At 39.0% G+C, this 16,460-nt stretch overlaps 1 protein-coding gene across 13 annotated transcripts in view; it reads left to right on the forward strand.

Moving 5' to 3' along the window:
• The window catches only part of PARD3 (par-3 family cell polarity regulator), a 450,340-nt gene that overhangs the window by 270,930 nt on the left and 162,950 nt on the right, over window positions 1-16,460 (forward strand). For all 13 annotated transcript variants that reach the window (XM_017820200.1, XM_017820189.1, XM_017820193.1 and 10 more), the window contains 3 exons: window positions 1,437-1,625; window positions 2,091-2,261; window positions 13,381-13,531. In XM_017820200.1, coding sequence (XP_017675689.1) covers window positions 1,437-1,625; window positions 2,091-2,261; window positions 13,381-13,531 — 511 coding nt within the window. The remainder of the gene's footprint in view (window positions 1-1,436; window positions 1,626-2,090; window positions 2,262-13,380; window positions 13,532-16,460) is intronic.

Genomic DNA, 16,460 nt, shown 5'->3' on the forward strand with positions numbered 1-16,460 from the left:
CCATAGTCTGTGTTTGGATTTCAGAAGAGCCTGTCAGCTTTGCATTTCCTCAAGTCTTAAGAAACAGGCACGGCTCAGCAGGCGAATGTTAACTTCTCATACGTCTTCTCACTCATATGAGTGAGCTTTGCAAATAGATCAGTGATGTGGGAAAAGTCAGTATAAAATCAGTGTCAGTAAGGGAGGTGACATGCTTGCTAAGATTATGAAAATTTTGTCGGATTAATTCTTCCAGAGAACTGCCAGTGTGGGACAGGAGTGTGCACCTCCTGGTGGATGTTCTCTTAGTCTTTCTCCTTCCTGTGGATGAGAAAAAAACAGCACAACTGGGTTCATGAGCATCATTTTGCAGAGAGTTGCCTTTAAGGGCATGACTTTTTTCTTTAATTGATAAAGTTCTAACCAAAAGTGGTTCTCTGTTATAACTCAAGAGAGTCAGAGACAGGTGGATAGTGTCTACTGCAAGGGGTAGGGCTGGTGAACAGCCTGTGTCTTCTGTTCCTGCTTTTTGCAGCAGTCTCTTGTGCATGAGCGCTGCTTCTCAGGGCATGACCACTTTCATTCCTTGCTGTTGTGTCCATGCTGCTGCCCCATGAGTGTCACTGCTGTGGGGACACTGCAAGGCCCCTGCTCCCAGCCTGCTGGCACCCTGAGTGCAGCAGGAGGTGATGTGAGAGGCTGGTCACCTCCGCTTGCACAGCTTTAGGAGGCATGGAAGGGTGTCACTGCGGATCTCCTTGCTGGGGGCTGTGGCAGGCCTGGGACTATAATTCCAGGTACTTAAAACCTGGGATTGTCTCAGCCCAGCTAAAACTGTGTGTGGAGGGCAGCAAAGTTCCAGTGAGGTGGGTAAGAGGACAGAGGTGAAGGGCAGAGTTGGGAAAGACAGAAAAATTAGTGGCAGAGCTGGATTTGATGCTAAGCCTGGCAATAGCAGAGATGTGCTGTTGCAGCTGTGTCAGTTTTCTGTTTTTCCTAACACAGCTAGTTTTAAACAATGAATAGTTTCTGAATTTAATTTTCTTGCACTTAGTTTCTCCTATGACTGCAAAACTCCATAGATGGTGATGATATTTTAAAAATTCTGTCGGTTTGCAAGTAAGAAAATATTTCTGATACAGCTCTCTTATGGCTAATGAAATAGCAACTTATGTGTGAGCTGGTATTGATGGCAGATTCAGTAATGACATGTGATTGAATTACTTTACTAGAGAGAGAAGCACTTAGACACAAATGTAAGATATTTCTGAAGCCAGGCGTCTGCTGGAGGTGATTGAAAATACACTATTTCTGCACATTTCTTCGCATAATTACTGTGGAAAATATTGTGGCACTGCAGTTAAAAGCAGAGAGTTTTTAATGCTAATAGCTGTAGAGGGAAGAGAATTCCCAAGGAGAAATGCTATTCTATAATCCCATGCTAATCTCCCCAACAGAAAGCAGAAGAAGAGGAGCTTGTCCTCACACCTGATGGCACCAGGGAATTCCTGACATTTGAAGTACCACTGAATGACTCTGGATCAGCTGGTCTTGGTGTGAGTGTCAAAGGTAACCGGTCAAAAGAAAACCACGCCGATTTAGGAATCTTCGTCAAGTCCATTATTAATGGTGGAGCAGCATCTAAGGTAAGAGGGAACATCTGTGTACTTTGGTCGTCCTCAGTTTTCTGAGGCTATTTTGAAAGTAACCATAGATTGAAGAAGAGGGAGATTGCTCTATAACTAGCTTTCTCCAGTTATACCATCAGAGGTAACATTCAGATTTATACTCATGTGTTTGCACCTCCCAGGATCTAAACAGCCCTAACAGATTCTCAGGAAGGAACGAGCCGTCTCTGGTACAGTCCAATTAGTATACTGTTTGAGCAAACAGGTTATGATAATAGCTTGCACTGCAAACCTATAATTGGAATAGACATTTCTTACAGTGGCTGCAATGGAAGCTATTATTCCAGTGTTCATTTGCCCATAAACTCTTAGGACTAGGCATAGTTGGTTGATTATTTTTCTTTTGTTTTTTTCCTCTCTTCAGCAGACTAAGTTTCTTTTCTTTTGGTTTCATGTAATCGTCTATAATTTTTCCTTTTCCAGGATGGCAGGCTTCGAGTGAATGATCAACTTATAGCAGTTAATGGAGAATCATTATTAGGCAAAACAAATCAAGATGCTATGGAAACCTTAAGGAGGTCCATGTCCACTGAAGGAAACAAACGGGGAATGATTCAGCTTATTGTGGCGAGGCGAATAAGTAAATGCAATGAGGTAATAAGCTTTTGATGTCGGGACTGGGAGTTTTCACTTCTATGATATTTGTGTTTACAGGAGATGTCATGTTTCCTCTGAGACTTCAAAAATAATATTTGAGAATTTAAAGAGAGTTACAAAATGGTCTGACTTCAGTGTTAGGCATGCTAACGTTATTACTGATCAATAAAGTTTTTCTTTTGAGTATTTTTGTCAATGAGAAACAGGAAACACTGAATAAAACTATATTGATTTTGTAATTGGATCCTACTGTTAATGTTATTTTTTCTTTGAAGTTTTTTATGTAGGTCTATTAAATCTTTCATTTATAGACTTTGTGTTAACTGATTTGTTTCTTTGTCACTTTCAGGATTTTTTATTAAGCGTAGAGCTCTTATTATATTATATATATTATTATATTTTATCTAAGTGATTAAACGTTTCATGTAAATATTCTGCAAAACTTGTTACAAATAATTCTGTCATTTTGAATTTTAACAATGTTGTGTCTTGGCCTTAGTTGCAGGTAAGTATAAAATAGTGAATTCAGGGTGAAGCGGTGATTCTTTTTCTGATTATTTGCAACTGCTGTCTTCTCCAGAGAAATGTGAATGTGTTGATGTTTTGAAACTTATTCATGATTTCTAATAGTTTAACTTTTATTTGATGTAAATAGTGCTATTCAGTGGGAATATGTGGACATATGATATTGAGTACTGCAGATGCTCTGGAGGACTGAATTAGGCTTCAAAATGATTTTAACAAGTTGGACAAATGCACTGAGTTAAATAGGGTACGGTTGAATGGCGGGTCAGAGAAGCATCTGCTCTTAAGACATCTAAAAGCCAATTCTTTCATTCTTGTTAACACCAGTAAGGTCTTATTGAGAGCATTGTTTCTTAATCATCATGCTTCAAAAATGATGTGCACAAATTGGTTTGGTATTGCTGCTTCTGCCCAGGGGGAAAAAAATAGTTTGTTTTTTAATGCATAAAACTGATCTTTAAAAATTTCAGTCCTCAATGTATTATAAAATCATGTTTGAAAAAGACACTAACCTCTCTAAAAGTATTAAGTACCTCTTCATTAACTGCTTATACACAGCTTTTATAAACATACATATATTTACATGTACACACTGCTAGAAAGCCAGCTTGGATGCACATGGTTTCTCACTTGGTGTTGAAGGAATTCTGATCTTTTTGTATGTGGTGATGTCCTGTTCTAGCCCTAACAGAACTTGAACTTTAGACTGTCATTTTGACACTGTTCCTTATTTCTACCCAATTTCAGATGCATTTTATATGTAACTACATAAAAAGGGTGAAATATTTTAGACTATTTCTCTGTTTAGTATAATTTTCTCTAAAAGGATGTAGAAGATGTTTCCTTTTCTTCTGGTGAAAGTCTTCTAGATTGAATTTATGAAGACAGTGTTTGTAAATGTGATGGAGAAAATCCAGTAGTGATGAAGCAAAGACATTTCTCCTTAAATCTGATAGAATTTTTATTCACTTAAGTTGAGAACAGTTTGGTGCCCTATATCTCCTTGACATTTAGTATGATTTATTTTGCAAAAACCATGTGCCAAAAACAGCACAGCAAAGTCTGCAGTATATGTGCTCCAAGACGAAAGAACTGATTTTGGAACCAGATTTAGATATGTATCTGAAATGTATCTGCACAAGGGCAGGACAGGGAGCTCTGTCTTGGCCTCCTTTACAGTTTTTTGTGCATTTTCCCAACTCCTTCAGAAACTGGTGAGATGAGCCATAATGATTAGGGAAAGCGATGATATGCCATTATTGCTCTAGTGATCATCTTTACAAAATAACTTTGGTAAGTAATTTTTCTCAGGAATTGTTGCTTTCATCACACTCATCCAAAGGAAATACGATGTCGCTACTGTTTGCATATTTTAATGTGATGAAAGGACTTACTAAAGCTGTTTACCTGCTGATCTGGCAGTATTCAAGAAGCCACTTTTCTGAAAGTCTTGCAATGCCCAGACTTGAACGAAAGGAAAAGAGGGAATGTTTTTCTTGGCATTTTGCAATTAAACGCCAGTTCCTCCTTCAAGAACGTGACAGATTTAAACTTTAGATATTATTCTGCTGATCTAATCCTGATAAGCTGTGATAATGTTATTCCTGTATCTTGGATGAACACCATATATGAGTATGTTATTCAGTCATCTTAGTCCCTGAGTAATGGCTGTGTGGACTGAGACCTGGAGAGCAGCGCTGTGCACGTGAGGATCACAGTGACATTCACTTTCCCGTGGAGTGGCAGACACTGGCCATGTCTGGCAACCTTGGCTATATTATGCTTAATTCAGCAACACAGATTACTTAGACACACTAGTACACAAGTTGTCCCCTTAGAACATTCCTGTAGCTGCCACCGGCAAAGATTTTTAGTATTAGAACACAAAACAAATTACATTTGACTGGCGGCAAATTTAGAAGCTCACAGATTAGAAGCAAAAGCATAAGAAGAGTAAATCCTATCTTAATAAATCCCACCTTTTACCACTGTAGAACAGAATCGTTTATATTGGAAAAGACCCTTGAGATCATTTACTCCAACTATTAACACAGCACTGTCAAGTCCACCACTAAACTATGTCCTTAAGTACCACATCTACACATCTGTTGAAGACCTGCAGGGTCAACCACAGGACTCAACCACTTCCCTGGGCAGCCTGTTCCAAAGCTTGACCACACTTTCCATGAAGAAATTTTTCCTAATATCCAATCTAAACATCTTCTGGCATAACTTGAGGCCATTTCCTCTTGCCCTATCACTTCTTACTTGGGAGAAGAGACTGACCCCCACCTGTCTACAACCTCCTTTCAGGCAGTTGTAGAGAGTGATAAGGTCTCTTCTCAGACTTCTCTTTTCTCCAGGCTAAAAAACTCCTCAGAAATGGGGATTTGCTGGTTTTATTAAAGACAAAAAGAAATGTTTACCTTTTGAGAAAGTATTTCCTCGGTGTTTTCTATGCTTTTCTCTTTTCATTCTCCAAAGGAGTCACCATAAAATAACAGCAGCAACAAAAAAGGTCCCGTTCAGCTGATGTCTTTCCTTTGTTGATTCGGTGTTGTATGTACACATTTTATGGACAAAAATAGAGCTTTTTCTCTTGTTAGTCTGGCCAAACCATAGCTAAGTGGAACTGGCTCAGTTATATTCCCTTGTGTGCATCACCACCAGCAGTTTTCATTCTGCTCTATCCCAGTGCATGGTCAGTCCTGTGCCACAGTTCAAGGGCAGGCTTGGCTCCCTGGGATTCCCAGCCCATGCCATGGAGCAGCTGCAAGTGTCTTGAAAGGGAAATCTGTACACGGGGTGATAATACCAATGTAAAAAGCAATTATGCTAAACATCTGGATGATAAAAACAGTTGTTATCTAAATGATTAAAAAAAATAACAGCAAAAAGAACAACAAAGCCTTCTTTTTTCTTGGCTTCAAATCCCATAGTTGTTTTGCATTTGCAAAGTGAAACTGGCTTCTTTTGCCATAGACAGGCTCTACAGTCTGCTTCTTTCTTCAGTTAAACTGAGTTTGAATTGGATTTTAAGAAAGTTAGTGGTATGGATACATTTCTTTTGTTTTTAATATTAATTTTCATAATCAGCCCCAAGAATTGCAGGGGAGGGAGAATTCATTTAACAGCACAGTTCTGCAGATTGTCATTTTTGGTGTTCCAATTGAGACTAGGATTTTCATGCACTTTTTGTATTTTGGCTGCTGTCCTGGAAGAGAGGGACAGCTCAACCCCTGTTGTCCTGGGTTTAGAGAGGCAAGCGGAGTTGCTTCTGATCTGGTGCAGAGGAGCTGTCTCTTTGTCATAAAGCTTTCTTTGGCTTCTTGAACATGAAACTATTTCAAAACTTTGTGAATTGACCCCTGATACTCCATGCCAGCATTTTTCTTAAAACAGTTTCACAAGTTCTCATGTTGTAGACTAAACCTCCACAACAATTATAGTAACAATAAAATGTACATTAGCACCCTAAGAGTATTATCTTGTCTTCAGAGAGGCAGGGAGGAGATCATTTATATCATCAGCACTTCTATAACTGTAAACTCTAAAGAGACCACAAACTTCCCAGAAGGTAAAGAGAGTTTTATGCTGTTGTGGTTTTGCTGAACTGAAGATTTGCCTGTAGGAAGAATTTTCACTGACTCACCAGGAGATAGCGTGTAATCCATCCAGGTTTTCAAGTGAATTATCTTGTAGTAAATATTGATATAAGCATGGAGTGAGTGGTAGTTATGAATGAACTCCAAGCCAAAACTGTGTATCTGAGTTTTTCTCCTGTTTGCAATATGTCTATACAGAGTATGGCAATATAGTTAATTCTGTAAGCTGCAGTACTACAAACCTTCCAAAACTTTGTTTAATATCTCAGCCACTCCAGACAAAATCACGCAGTTGTTAGATGAGTGTAACAAAAACAGTTGATCTGGGATTTGGCTAAATCTAATGTTCCCTTGCCCCCTTTCAAAAAAGTTAAATATGCTGTTCTATTCTATGTTTTCAGCTTTCAGCCTTGCATGTTGACTTGACAACTTTCCTTATAAGCACGGAGAGAATCCTTAAGATACATTTTCAAAGCTGGTCAAACAGTGGAAAAAAAAGGGAGGAAATAATAATATTGATGATACTTATATGCAGGCAATATTTAACATCTCAGTTTTTAGAAGAGATGGCCATCAGCCTTTTAGATCTTTTACTCAGGGTTGACATTTTTTAAATTACTGAGATTTAAGGAGAAACACTGGAGCTGCTTGTTCTGTGTTCTGTTAATTAGTGATATTATTATGATTAGCCTGTATGGGCAAACAGCTGCTGGCTGTACCGCCACAATGCATTCACAGCACTCAGGCACGGCTGTCAGGCAGATCTGTGCAGCTGGTGGCTATGTGCTGATTCAAGAAAATAAAGGTAATTGTTACTTTTGGAATCCTGTGCTTTTCAGTTCTGCAACCTGGACAGCTTAGAGGCACAGATTGCTGGTCTGCACTCTGTTCATGTCACATCCAGGCAGCACTTGTCTGCCATTAAGAGAGAGAGCATCATCATTTTCCTCAAAATGAGAAATTTCAAGGGTTTTTCTTGTCTCTCTCTCTCTCTTTTTTTTTTTTTGACAGAATGAATGTCTTGCCAACCCTTCCTGAAATGAAGGTTTGCAAATAATTTGCAGATCCCCAGATTTCTTTATGTATGCCTGTTCATCTTTTGCTCCAGTTGAAAATGAGCAAACCAATAAACAGAGAAATAGTTGTGATTCTAGTCCATATAAGGACCTCATCAACTGTTTAGATAAATTGACTGGTAGACAGATCAATGAGAGAGACTTCGCAAATCAGTGGTTTCATTATAAAACAAACAAGCAAGCATTGTTTTTTTTTTCCCCAGCATGTGTGGAAGTATGAGATATTCAGCATCATTTTTCCCTGCATGCATTACCTAGTTACCTACTTTGAAATTTATATGAAAGGTTTGTCTTTTTCTTTCTCACTAGATTAGTCTTGTGCCGACCTTTTAGAATTTAACTATCAGAGTTTTTAGCATCTTTTCCAAACACAGTGATTTCACTGTTTACTCTCATCTCCAAGTCATTGATAAAGCTGTTTATCAGCTTAAGCTGTTCCCAGCTCAGATTCCTGGGGGAATCTACAACTCTTCTCCATCCCGAAGATCAAACTTTGTGTCCAGTCCTTTAGCCAGTTTTCAACCCAGAAAATGAAAACTTCGTCCAGTACCATGAAAACTTAGTTTCTCTAATGCCTTTGATATGAAACCTTAATATAGACTTTTAAAAAATGCAAATTTATTATGTCCATTTCATTGCCCGAAAGCTCAGAGAGTCAGGATTTCCCCATGGACTTCTGCTTTCTCTGTGGATCCATGTCTGTTGCGCTCAGTGATCTTACTCTTTGTTGTAGATGCCACCATTTCATTTGGAAGGAGATCAGATGCCTGGCCTGTAGTTCCTAAGATCCCCTCTAGATACCCAGGCAGCCACCAGTCTATGGCACCATGGCCATTCGTCAGAGTATGTTGAACATTTTGGCTGGCCAGTTATGCAGCTTCGTGTTTGAGTTTCTTCAGAGCCTGTGGGAGAATGCCATCCAACCTGGGTGATGTGTAAACTTTTCACCTGCCCATTTAGTCTAATGTAGTTTCATCTGGCCGATCTCACTCCTCTCCTTATTTGCTGCAAGAATGGGATCAGATGTGGAAATCTCCCCAGTATCTTTAGCAGTAAAGAACGAGGCACAGAAATCATTGAACTTTCCTACTGCAGACTTGTCCCTTGGTGCTCCTTTCACTCTTGCTGTCAAGGGTCCATCTGTGTACCTTCTTATGTCTGATGTCCTGGGTGAACATTTTACCTTCAGTGTAAGCATCTTCTGAAGGATGCTGCTTAAATCCCGCCTTAGTTGTTAAGAAAATGTGTACATGGATTTCTATTTCGTAGTATTTTGTGTCTTCTGTTCCACCCTTCTGTCTGTACCCATTTATTTTGACTTACCTTTTTCTCCTTTATCTGTTTTCTGTCCTTGTATCAACTCACAAGCTCCATCTTGGCCCAGATTCCTCCCAGTAACCTACCACTAACTACATTTTGCAAAGTTGTGGGGGCTTTGTCATACCATTCTGAAAGCATTTTTTTGTCTTCTGCTTGCTTTTTAACATTGCCAGAACAAGAATGCAGTATTTCTTATAAACACTGTACTAAATTTACATATGCCAGTGCAGGACTGTCCATGTAAGTCAAACCTGACCCTTTTACTGACTATTTACCTACATTTTAGCATCTGGCAAAGCCTGTCCCTCAAGCAGCATCCCAACGTGGGTGGTAACAAAGAAAACAATATTTAATATTGGTAGTAGTATTTTAAAAGTATCTCTGTTTTAAAAGGAAGGTGAAACATTTTGGACATCTTAACCACAGTACACAGATAAGAAAGGAAAAAAAGAAAGCCTGGAAAATAATTCTGTGTGGCGGAAAGAGCTTCAGTACCCTAGATGCAGTGTAATATGTAGCAAATTTGTATACTGGAGTCTTTAAAAACCGTAATGCTTGAATGCCTATATTTGGATAATTTACTTTCTGAAGGAAAAAGGGAGTCTGATTCTTGTTTCTGTGAAAAAAAAAGTTTGTTTACGTTTTGAATATTTTGGCAGTCTTCTTGTGCATAAACTTTTTTTCATATTTATGTGCATAACTTCAGATGGGATGGATGGTAGTGTTTAAGTAAAAAGGAATGCATTATTTCTCCTTTTATCATCTAGATAAACAGCAGCTGGGCTAGTTAGTACAGACAGTGCTTTAGCAAACAGCTGGTTCTTATCTGAATGACAAAGGGCCAGGGCAGAGACCCTTTTTCTTTAAAAAAAAAATAAAATCTTGTTTCTATTTTTATTTTAAGAGAATGGAGAGAAAAGGAACTACAGAGAATCTGTAGCATGGGAGGTTTTATTGCATTTTTTGGAATATGATAATTTATTATAAATCAGTGCTAGGATCCAGAGAGAGAACTCTCTCTTTTCAGTCTAGAGAGAAGAAGAATCAGGGGGCTTTTACCAGTCAGTGTCTATTAATACCTGATGGGCGTAAGAAGAAAGACCAATCCAGATTCTTCTCAGGGCTGCCCAGTGCCATGACAAAAAGCAACAGGAACAAATAGAAATACAGGAAATTTCTATATACATAAGAAAAGAATTTTCTTCTTAGATGTGAAACACTGGCACAGCTTGCCCTTGCTGACCTTGCTTTGAGCAAGAGTTTGGACTAAATAATCTCCAGTGGTTTTGTCCAACCTCACTTGGTCTCTGACTCTGAACTGTCACACCAAGGAGTGTTCCAGCTAGGGGCAGCTATTGATGGGAGGCAGTTGCTGCCTGGATTTCTTTTTTTGCTAAGCCCTTAACAAAGTCAGGAATTTGTACACCTTTGTTTATATTACCTACTCTTTTATCAGTTAATCAGATTAAATTATACCTGATAGCACTAAGACTGCCTAAGAGAAGGAACTAGAATGTGTAATTCAAGCTCTTTACTAGAAATGCATCAGGAAGAACAAGTCTATTTGAAATGCAATGTTGCTTTGGATGTTGGTCTGTTTGTCTTGCCCGCAACACAGTTTCCAAATTCTATGTTTTTTTTCTTACACAAACTTTCTGTTAACAAGGTAAGGAAAAGACTTTTTTTTTTTTTAATGAAAGCCAGTTGTGCAATTTTTGTTATTTTATAAAAGGCATGTAACTTTAGTAAAATATTTGTGTAGTTGACTGTTGATTCCTTTATTTAAATCATCTTTTGAGATGCTAATTTGAAATGGAAAAAGTTTTCCCTGTGGAAATTTTAAAATATGTGATCCATTTCACAAAACACGGCCATCTAAAGACAACACTCGTTCTATTTCTTTTATCTACCCTGTACTTTATTACCAGGAGTGAATTTCTATGTATTTCTCTGATTCAGAGTGATCTTCTTATCGGTATCTTTCTAAAAATCTCCTGAGATCTTTCCACAAATGAGTTTGAAAGTTGATGGGTTGTCACATAAAGGACTGTGCGATATGGCTCACTAGAAGCTGGACACTTTTTACATAAAGTCATCAATATAGCACTGGGAAAATAAATCCCAAAGCACTTTGATAGTTTCACACCTTATTTAAAGGCAGTGAAATAAAGGTTAGTTCATAATTTAATACCTGTATCATGCAAGTTTAAGCTCTCATGCAGTTTAATGTTGCTATGCTCTTTTTTCTTAGTGTGTTTCAGAATTTAACATTTCTCTTCAACTTTGCCTTAGATTCCTTTATAACAGAGGCTACAAATATTGTTTAATTTACTTTTCAGTAAAGCTGTCAGTTGTAATCTGCAATTTAAAAAAACTAATAGAACAAATCCTCATTTCACAATTTAAACCTTATTGAGTCTAATTCACTTGCACTGCAAGTTTATTATTCTCCTGCAGCTTGACGTGCCTCCAATTGTAATTGTGTTGACCCTCTGATGCTGTAAATCTCCCCAGTGCTTATCAAACTGGGAGAGATAAGTCTACAATTTGGAACTTCATTAAATATCTCATTTATATTAAACAGATGATGGCTTTGAAACAGAAATAATAATTTTTACAGAGTCTGCGACCTCCCAGTCGCGGTCTCCTCGACTGTAACGTGGCGTTCCGCAAACCTCCACCCCTCCGTGTACCGGGCATCACGCCAGCGCCCGGATGTCAGAAGTGGTCAGTCCATCAGGCTGAATTCAAAGCCTTTGCTGTGGAGGCTGTAGCCGAACACTCTGTAGCCCTTGAAGCAGATTTTTTAAAGTTTTTCATAGCATGCATTTCTTAGTCATCTGGGAATTGCGGGTGGACTGATTAATAATGGGCAGCTGTTTCAAGAAGGAAAAAAAACCAACCAACAAACATGTTGCTTGTTACTGTAATTCCTAAAACTATGAACTACTCCTCTTGTGCTCATTTGGAGACTAGTACTTGGAATAAAAATTCCCAGTGGCTTCAAATAGTTTGCAATGTGCTCAGTTTCTTGCAGTGTCTGGTCCCCTCTCTATTTCAATACATATGAAATAAATGCCATGGGATTTGTGTTAGGACATTGATTTCAAAATTTAACTATGTGCTTCAATATGTGTGTTGGTGAGAAGAGCTAATGCTTTGATGTGTGAGTTCATATTACTTTCCTGCAAAATACATGTATTTTTATAATATTTGCTTATTTTTTATATCGCTGAATTCAGTTCACAATATTTAGGTGAATTGGTTTAATGGTCTCGGCGAAGCACCTTGGTAGCATTACTGAGAGCCCAGCAGGCTGCTGGAGCCCAGGTGAACCGAGAGCTTTAGGGGCAGGAAGGCTGCATGGTGTGAGGACTGGGCCACAGCGTGGGGAGTCTCTTGTCTCTGCAGGGAGCAACTGGGTCCTGGCAGACTGGGCATCCACACTGACCTGTGAGTGCCCAAGTGCTTGTTCTCCTTATTCCCAGGAGCTGCCTGTGCCTGATGGGGTGACTATACCCAGCTAGATGATATCAAATTGTTTTCTTTGCCTCACATGGGTGCTGCTTTCCTCTGAGCTCTCATTCTCTGGGGCTCACTAAGGAAAACTTGACTTTTTCTTCTGTTTTTGAAACATCTGAGAGGTATATGTAGGAAGACGGGATGACAAGCAAAGGCTGAGCTGGGAAGTCACTCAGGGAAGTCTTCTGAAGGAGAGCAGGTGGGGTAGGCAGGCGGCTGTACATACAGCGTTCTTCCCTGTGCACGTGGCCAAGCAGCCCATCTCCATTCCTTCTTCCACCACATACCTCACTTGTCTTGTGATGCCCTGGAGAGTCTGGCTGCAGTTGTGGTGGGCAGGGATCTGGCAGTTCCAGAGGTTTGAGGACTAGGGTGCAGGGCACCCCAGCTTGCCATGTCTACTCTTTGGATGCTGCAGTCAGGGATCAGGGAAACATCCAAGCTGAATGAAGCATGTGAGATGTCTGCTCTGCAGGCATGAAGGGCAGAGCAAAGAATTCAAGTAGAAAAAGAAAGGTTACAGTGAAGTCTGACAACTTTTTGTTTTTCTTTCCCTTCTAACTACAAAACTTTGAATGTTTTTGCATTGGTTACTAATATGAGTGGTGGGGTTTCCTAGGGTTTCCATGATTGCATTTGAAAGTGAGTTGCATCTCTTTGGCACCAGCAGCCCAATTCCAAATAGGAGTTCCTGTTCCATGCTTCTGACAGGAACCTTGATGTGTCCAGCTGTCAGTGTGGGGAAAGTGGCTCAGCTGTCTGCTGATGGTATTGAAAACAGCCCAAACTGTCTGTTTAAGAAATTGTCCAACCAAAATAAAATGTTTTTTTTTTTCACCAATTTTCTGCTGAAGGATTTGAAATTTGACAGGGCACCATGGGGGGTGCAATGTAAAGGGGTTAGAAACTTGGTCATTAAGCAGAGCTGTCATTGCAAATTATCTTTGTCTGGGGTGAGAAGTTCTACCTCATTTGGTGCTCAGACAGGTTTAGCCCTTAGGCAATTTGTTACAGTTCCCCCATGCGGCTAAGTGGACCCCGGGTGCTAATTTTTCCCTCTCTGTGCAGTTGGAATCACCTGGGAGCCCCTCCGGGCCAGAGCTGCCCATAGAGACTCTGCTGGATGACCGGGAGCGGAGGATTTCCCACTCCCTCTACGGCGGGATCGAGGGTCTCAGCGAATCACCCACAAAGAACGTGGCATTGAGTAGGATAATGGGTGAGTCAAAGCAGCTCTGCTAAGCAGGGCGTGTTTTTATTCCTCTCTGTGATTCATTGAAGGGAAATTAATGCATTATGTGGGAATCAGGGAACACATAGGTTGCAATGACCAACTTAAAACATGCCTTCAAATTGTTCCACACAAGCCTTATGGATAGTTAATGTGAGAAAGAAAGTAAAGTGGAATTCTAAAGTGAGTTTCATATCTTGTGGCAGGTGATAGAACGAATAGCAGTAGTATTTAACATGGTTTTTCAATGTCTGCTTTGGGACAATAAATTATTGGTTGGTCTAGGCTCCTTGTTGAGTCTTCAGTCGCATTGAAGTCAGTGACTCATAGGAATTTATGTTTTTTTTCCAGCATTTCTTCTCCTCTGTTTCAGTCCTACTAAAATACAAAAATAAATAAGGCAAACCTGCATCCATTTATGCTTATTAGGGCATTTCATTAATTTGTTTGAATTTTTGCTTTGCAGGATACCAATTTTAAAGCCTCATAACTAATTTTAAGCATCCCTTGTGTAGATACTGTGCCATACCATCTGCGTGGTCCCAGTGGACAATGAGGTTATTAGCGGTTGCTCTGCAGCAATACAACTTCCGATATACAGAGCTAGGTAATAAAGACTTGCCTTGCCACGGGAGTGGCTGGGTTTACTGACTAGGATGGGATTAGTTTGAAAGGATTTTCAAATTTAAACACAAGAAGCGGTTTGATGAAAATAGCACCTGACAGAAGACGCAGCGATTGCTTGTTTGAGTTGCAAGTTTTAAACAGAAGATATGGCCATTAAATCTGAGAGTTTTCTTAGTGTCTTACATACACAGAATATATTAGAAAATACTGCTATAGACTTGATATGAAGCAAGGCTGAACTTAGTTTTTAATTGCTTTAGGTTGATTTTCAGACTCAGAAAATTTAAAGTCTGCCACTTAGACTTTTTCCAGTCAACAGTTTGTGTGTGTTTTTCACCCTGTTTTGGAGTTTCTTTTTTTTTTTTAATTTTTGTATTTTGGGGGTTGCATTTTCTTTGTGGTAACAGAATAAGATTGCTGTTGAACTCTCTGAAAATCCACAAGTTTGGTCTTTAGGTATTTATTTCATTTAGTGTTCAGTCCTTTTTTTTTTTTTTTTTGTGTTTGGGCAACAATAATTGGAAACAAATATTCTGTTCTATTGCATTTCATTTTGTGCAGCTTGGAAGAAAAATTGTGTACATGAAAATCAAGGAAGCGTGAAACCTTGTCACCCAAAGTCATATGCTCTTAAAGAGAAACATTTAGAAAAAAAACTATTTATTTGTCAACAAATTTAAGGAGTGATAAAATAATTTGGAGTCTTTAGCACTACCATAGAAAGAACTAGTTCTTGTGTTGTCAAGGCTTTGGATAAAACATTTGTAAAGCGCTACCTTCTGCTTTTTCCATCAGTGCTGCAGCGGATTTACACACAGAGCTCATATAAGCGTTAACAAGTTATCGCTTAAACACCTTGTCCATTGATGGGAGAAGAAACTCAGCGAGTCTGTGTGCATGTGTGTCAGCAATGCAGTTTACTTCCACATCAAAGGAACACAGAACTTGCCATGCCAGATCGAACTAATAGTTCATCAGTCTGGTATCGTCTCTTTAGCAGTAGCCAGTAACTGATGTTTCAACAAAAGAAAAAAAAGTCTTTCCAAAGCTTTTGAAATCCAATGCTTTTAGAATACCTCTGCACTGTGAACATAGGAGAAAAAAAATTCATCCTGCATTTTCTAAGTTTTTTATAACCTGAAGTTCAAGTTTTGATCTCCTGTGAATCATCATTTTTCTGTATTGTTTTCAGGAACCAGGAACTATGTAGAAAATTGGTTGGTTGCAACTTAAATCCATTGATGCTTTAGTGGAAGCACATGGAAAATCAAATTGTGCCTGAAACCCATAGTAAATGTGATCTAGTGCAGTGTAACTGAAAAGTAGTCTTGCCAGAACTAACTGGGCTTTTCCCTTCTGCAGCTTCACAGAGCTGTCATGTATAAATCCAGTTTTTAGGGAACTGTCAGTTTTCTAATAGACTAATTTTTCTGAATTAATCAGTGCCACTAAGTTAAAACTGCAGTGTTCACAACCTTTTGTGTTATTATTGCATGCCAGTTTTCTTGCAGTGCCAGAAAGATGACAGAAAACCTGTTGCGAGAGATAAGTTCAGTTGCTTGTTTCAGAATAGCTAACATTTGTAAGACCCAATCACTTATTACGTAGTGGAATTCCTGTCCTTTTAGCATTGATAATAAGGTAAAACTCAGAACTTTTTTTATTTTCTTGAGAATGTTTATGTTACGTGACTCTTCCAGAGTTTTTTCCTCTCTTGAAAATTGACCTAAAAGTGCGGATTACTCCTAAGAACAATCTGGCTGAGGAAGACAGGAGGTCTGTACCTTCCCATGCTAGCCCTGACCATGAAAACAAGCCAAAAAGGAGTGCTTTATGCAGTGCTGGTTCCCTTGAGTGCTCTCCCCATATCAAGAAGCCCTCTGACTTAAGGGCTCTCTGAATCATCTGATGTCTTTTTATTTACCTCTCAATGAGCTTAACTATGTAAACTTTTAGTACTCTCAGTACTTATTAGTGAGGAGGTCACAGCTTGTTTCATGGGTGAAGGAGTAGGTCTTTCTGCTGCTTTTGCTATTGGATAAAATTGATGGATTTGAGTCCTTCCTATTCAAAAGCAACAATCTCAAAGTCTAGAAAATATCTGCTGTTTTTAGTCATTCCTTAAAGTTGGAAGGAAGCTTTTAAGAGAGTTTTGTTTCTTTTAAATACACTAATGTAATTTTCAGGAAAGGTGTTTAAGACAATTTCCTTAGTTTTTCAATCCATAACTGGCAGCAAGAACTGTTTGTCAGAGCCTTGCTGTGAGAGTAGGAATAAAATACCAATTTTA

This window comes from Lepidothrix coronata, unplaced genomic scaffold, assembly GCF_001604755.1.
Source record: "Lepidothrix coronata isolate B3197 unplaced genomic scaffold, Lepidothrix_coronata-1.0 Scaffold80, whole genome shotgun sequence".
NCBI classification, from domain to species: Eukaryota; Metazoa; Chordata; class Aves; order Passeriformes; family Pipridae; genus Lepidothrix; species Lepidothrix coronata.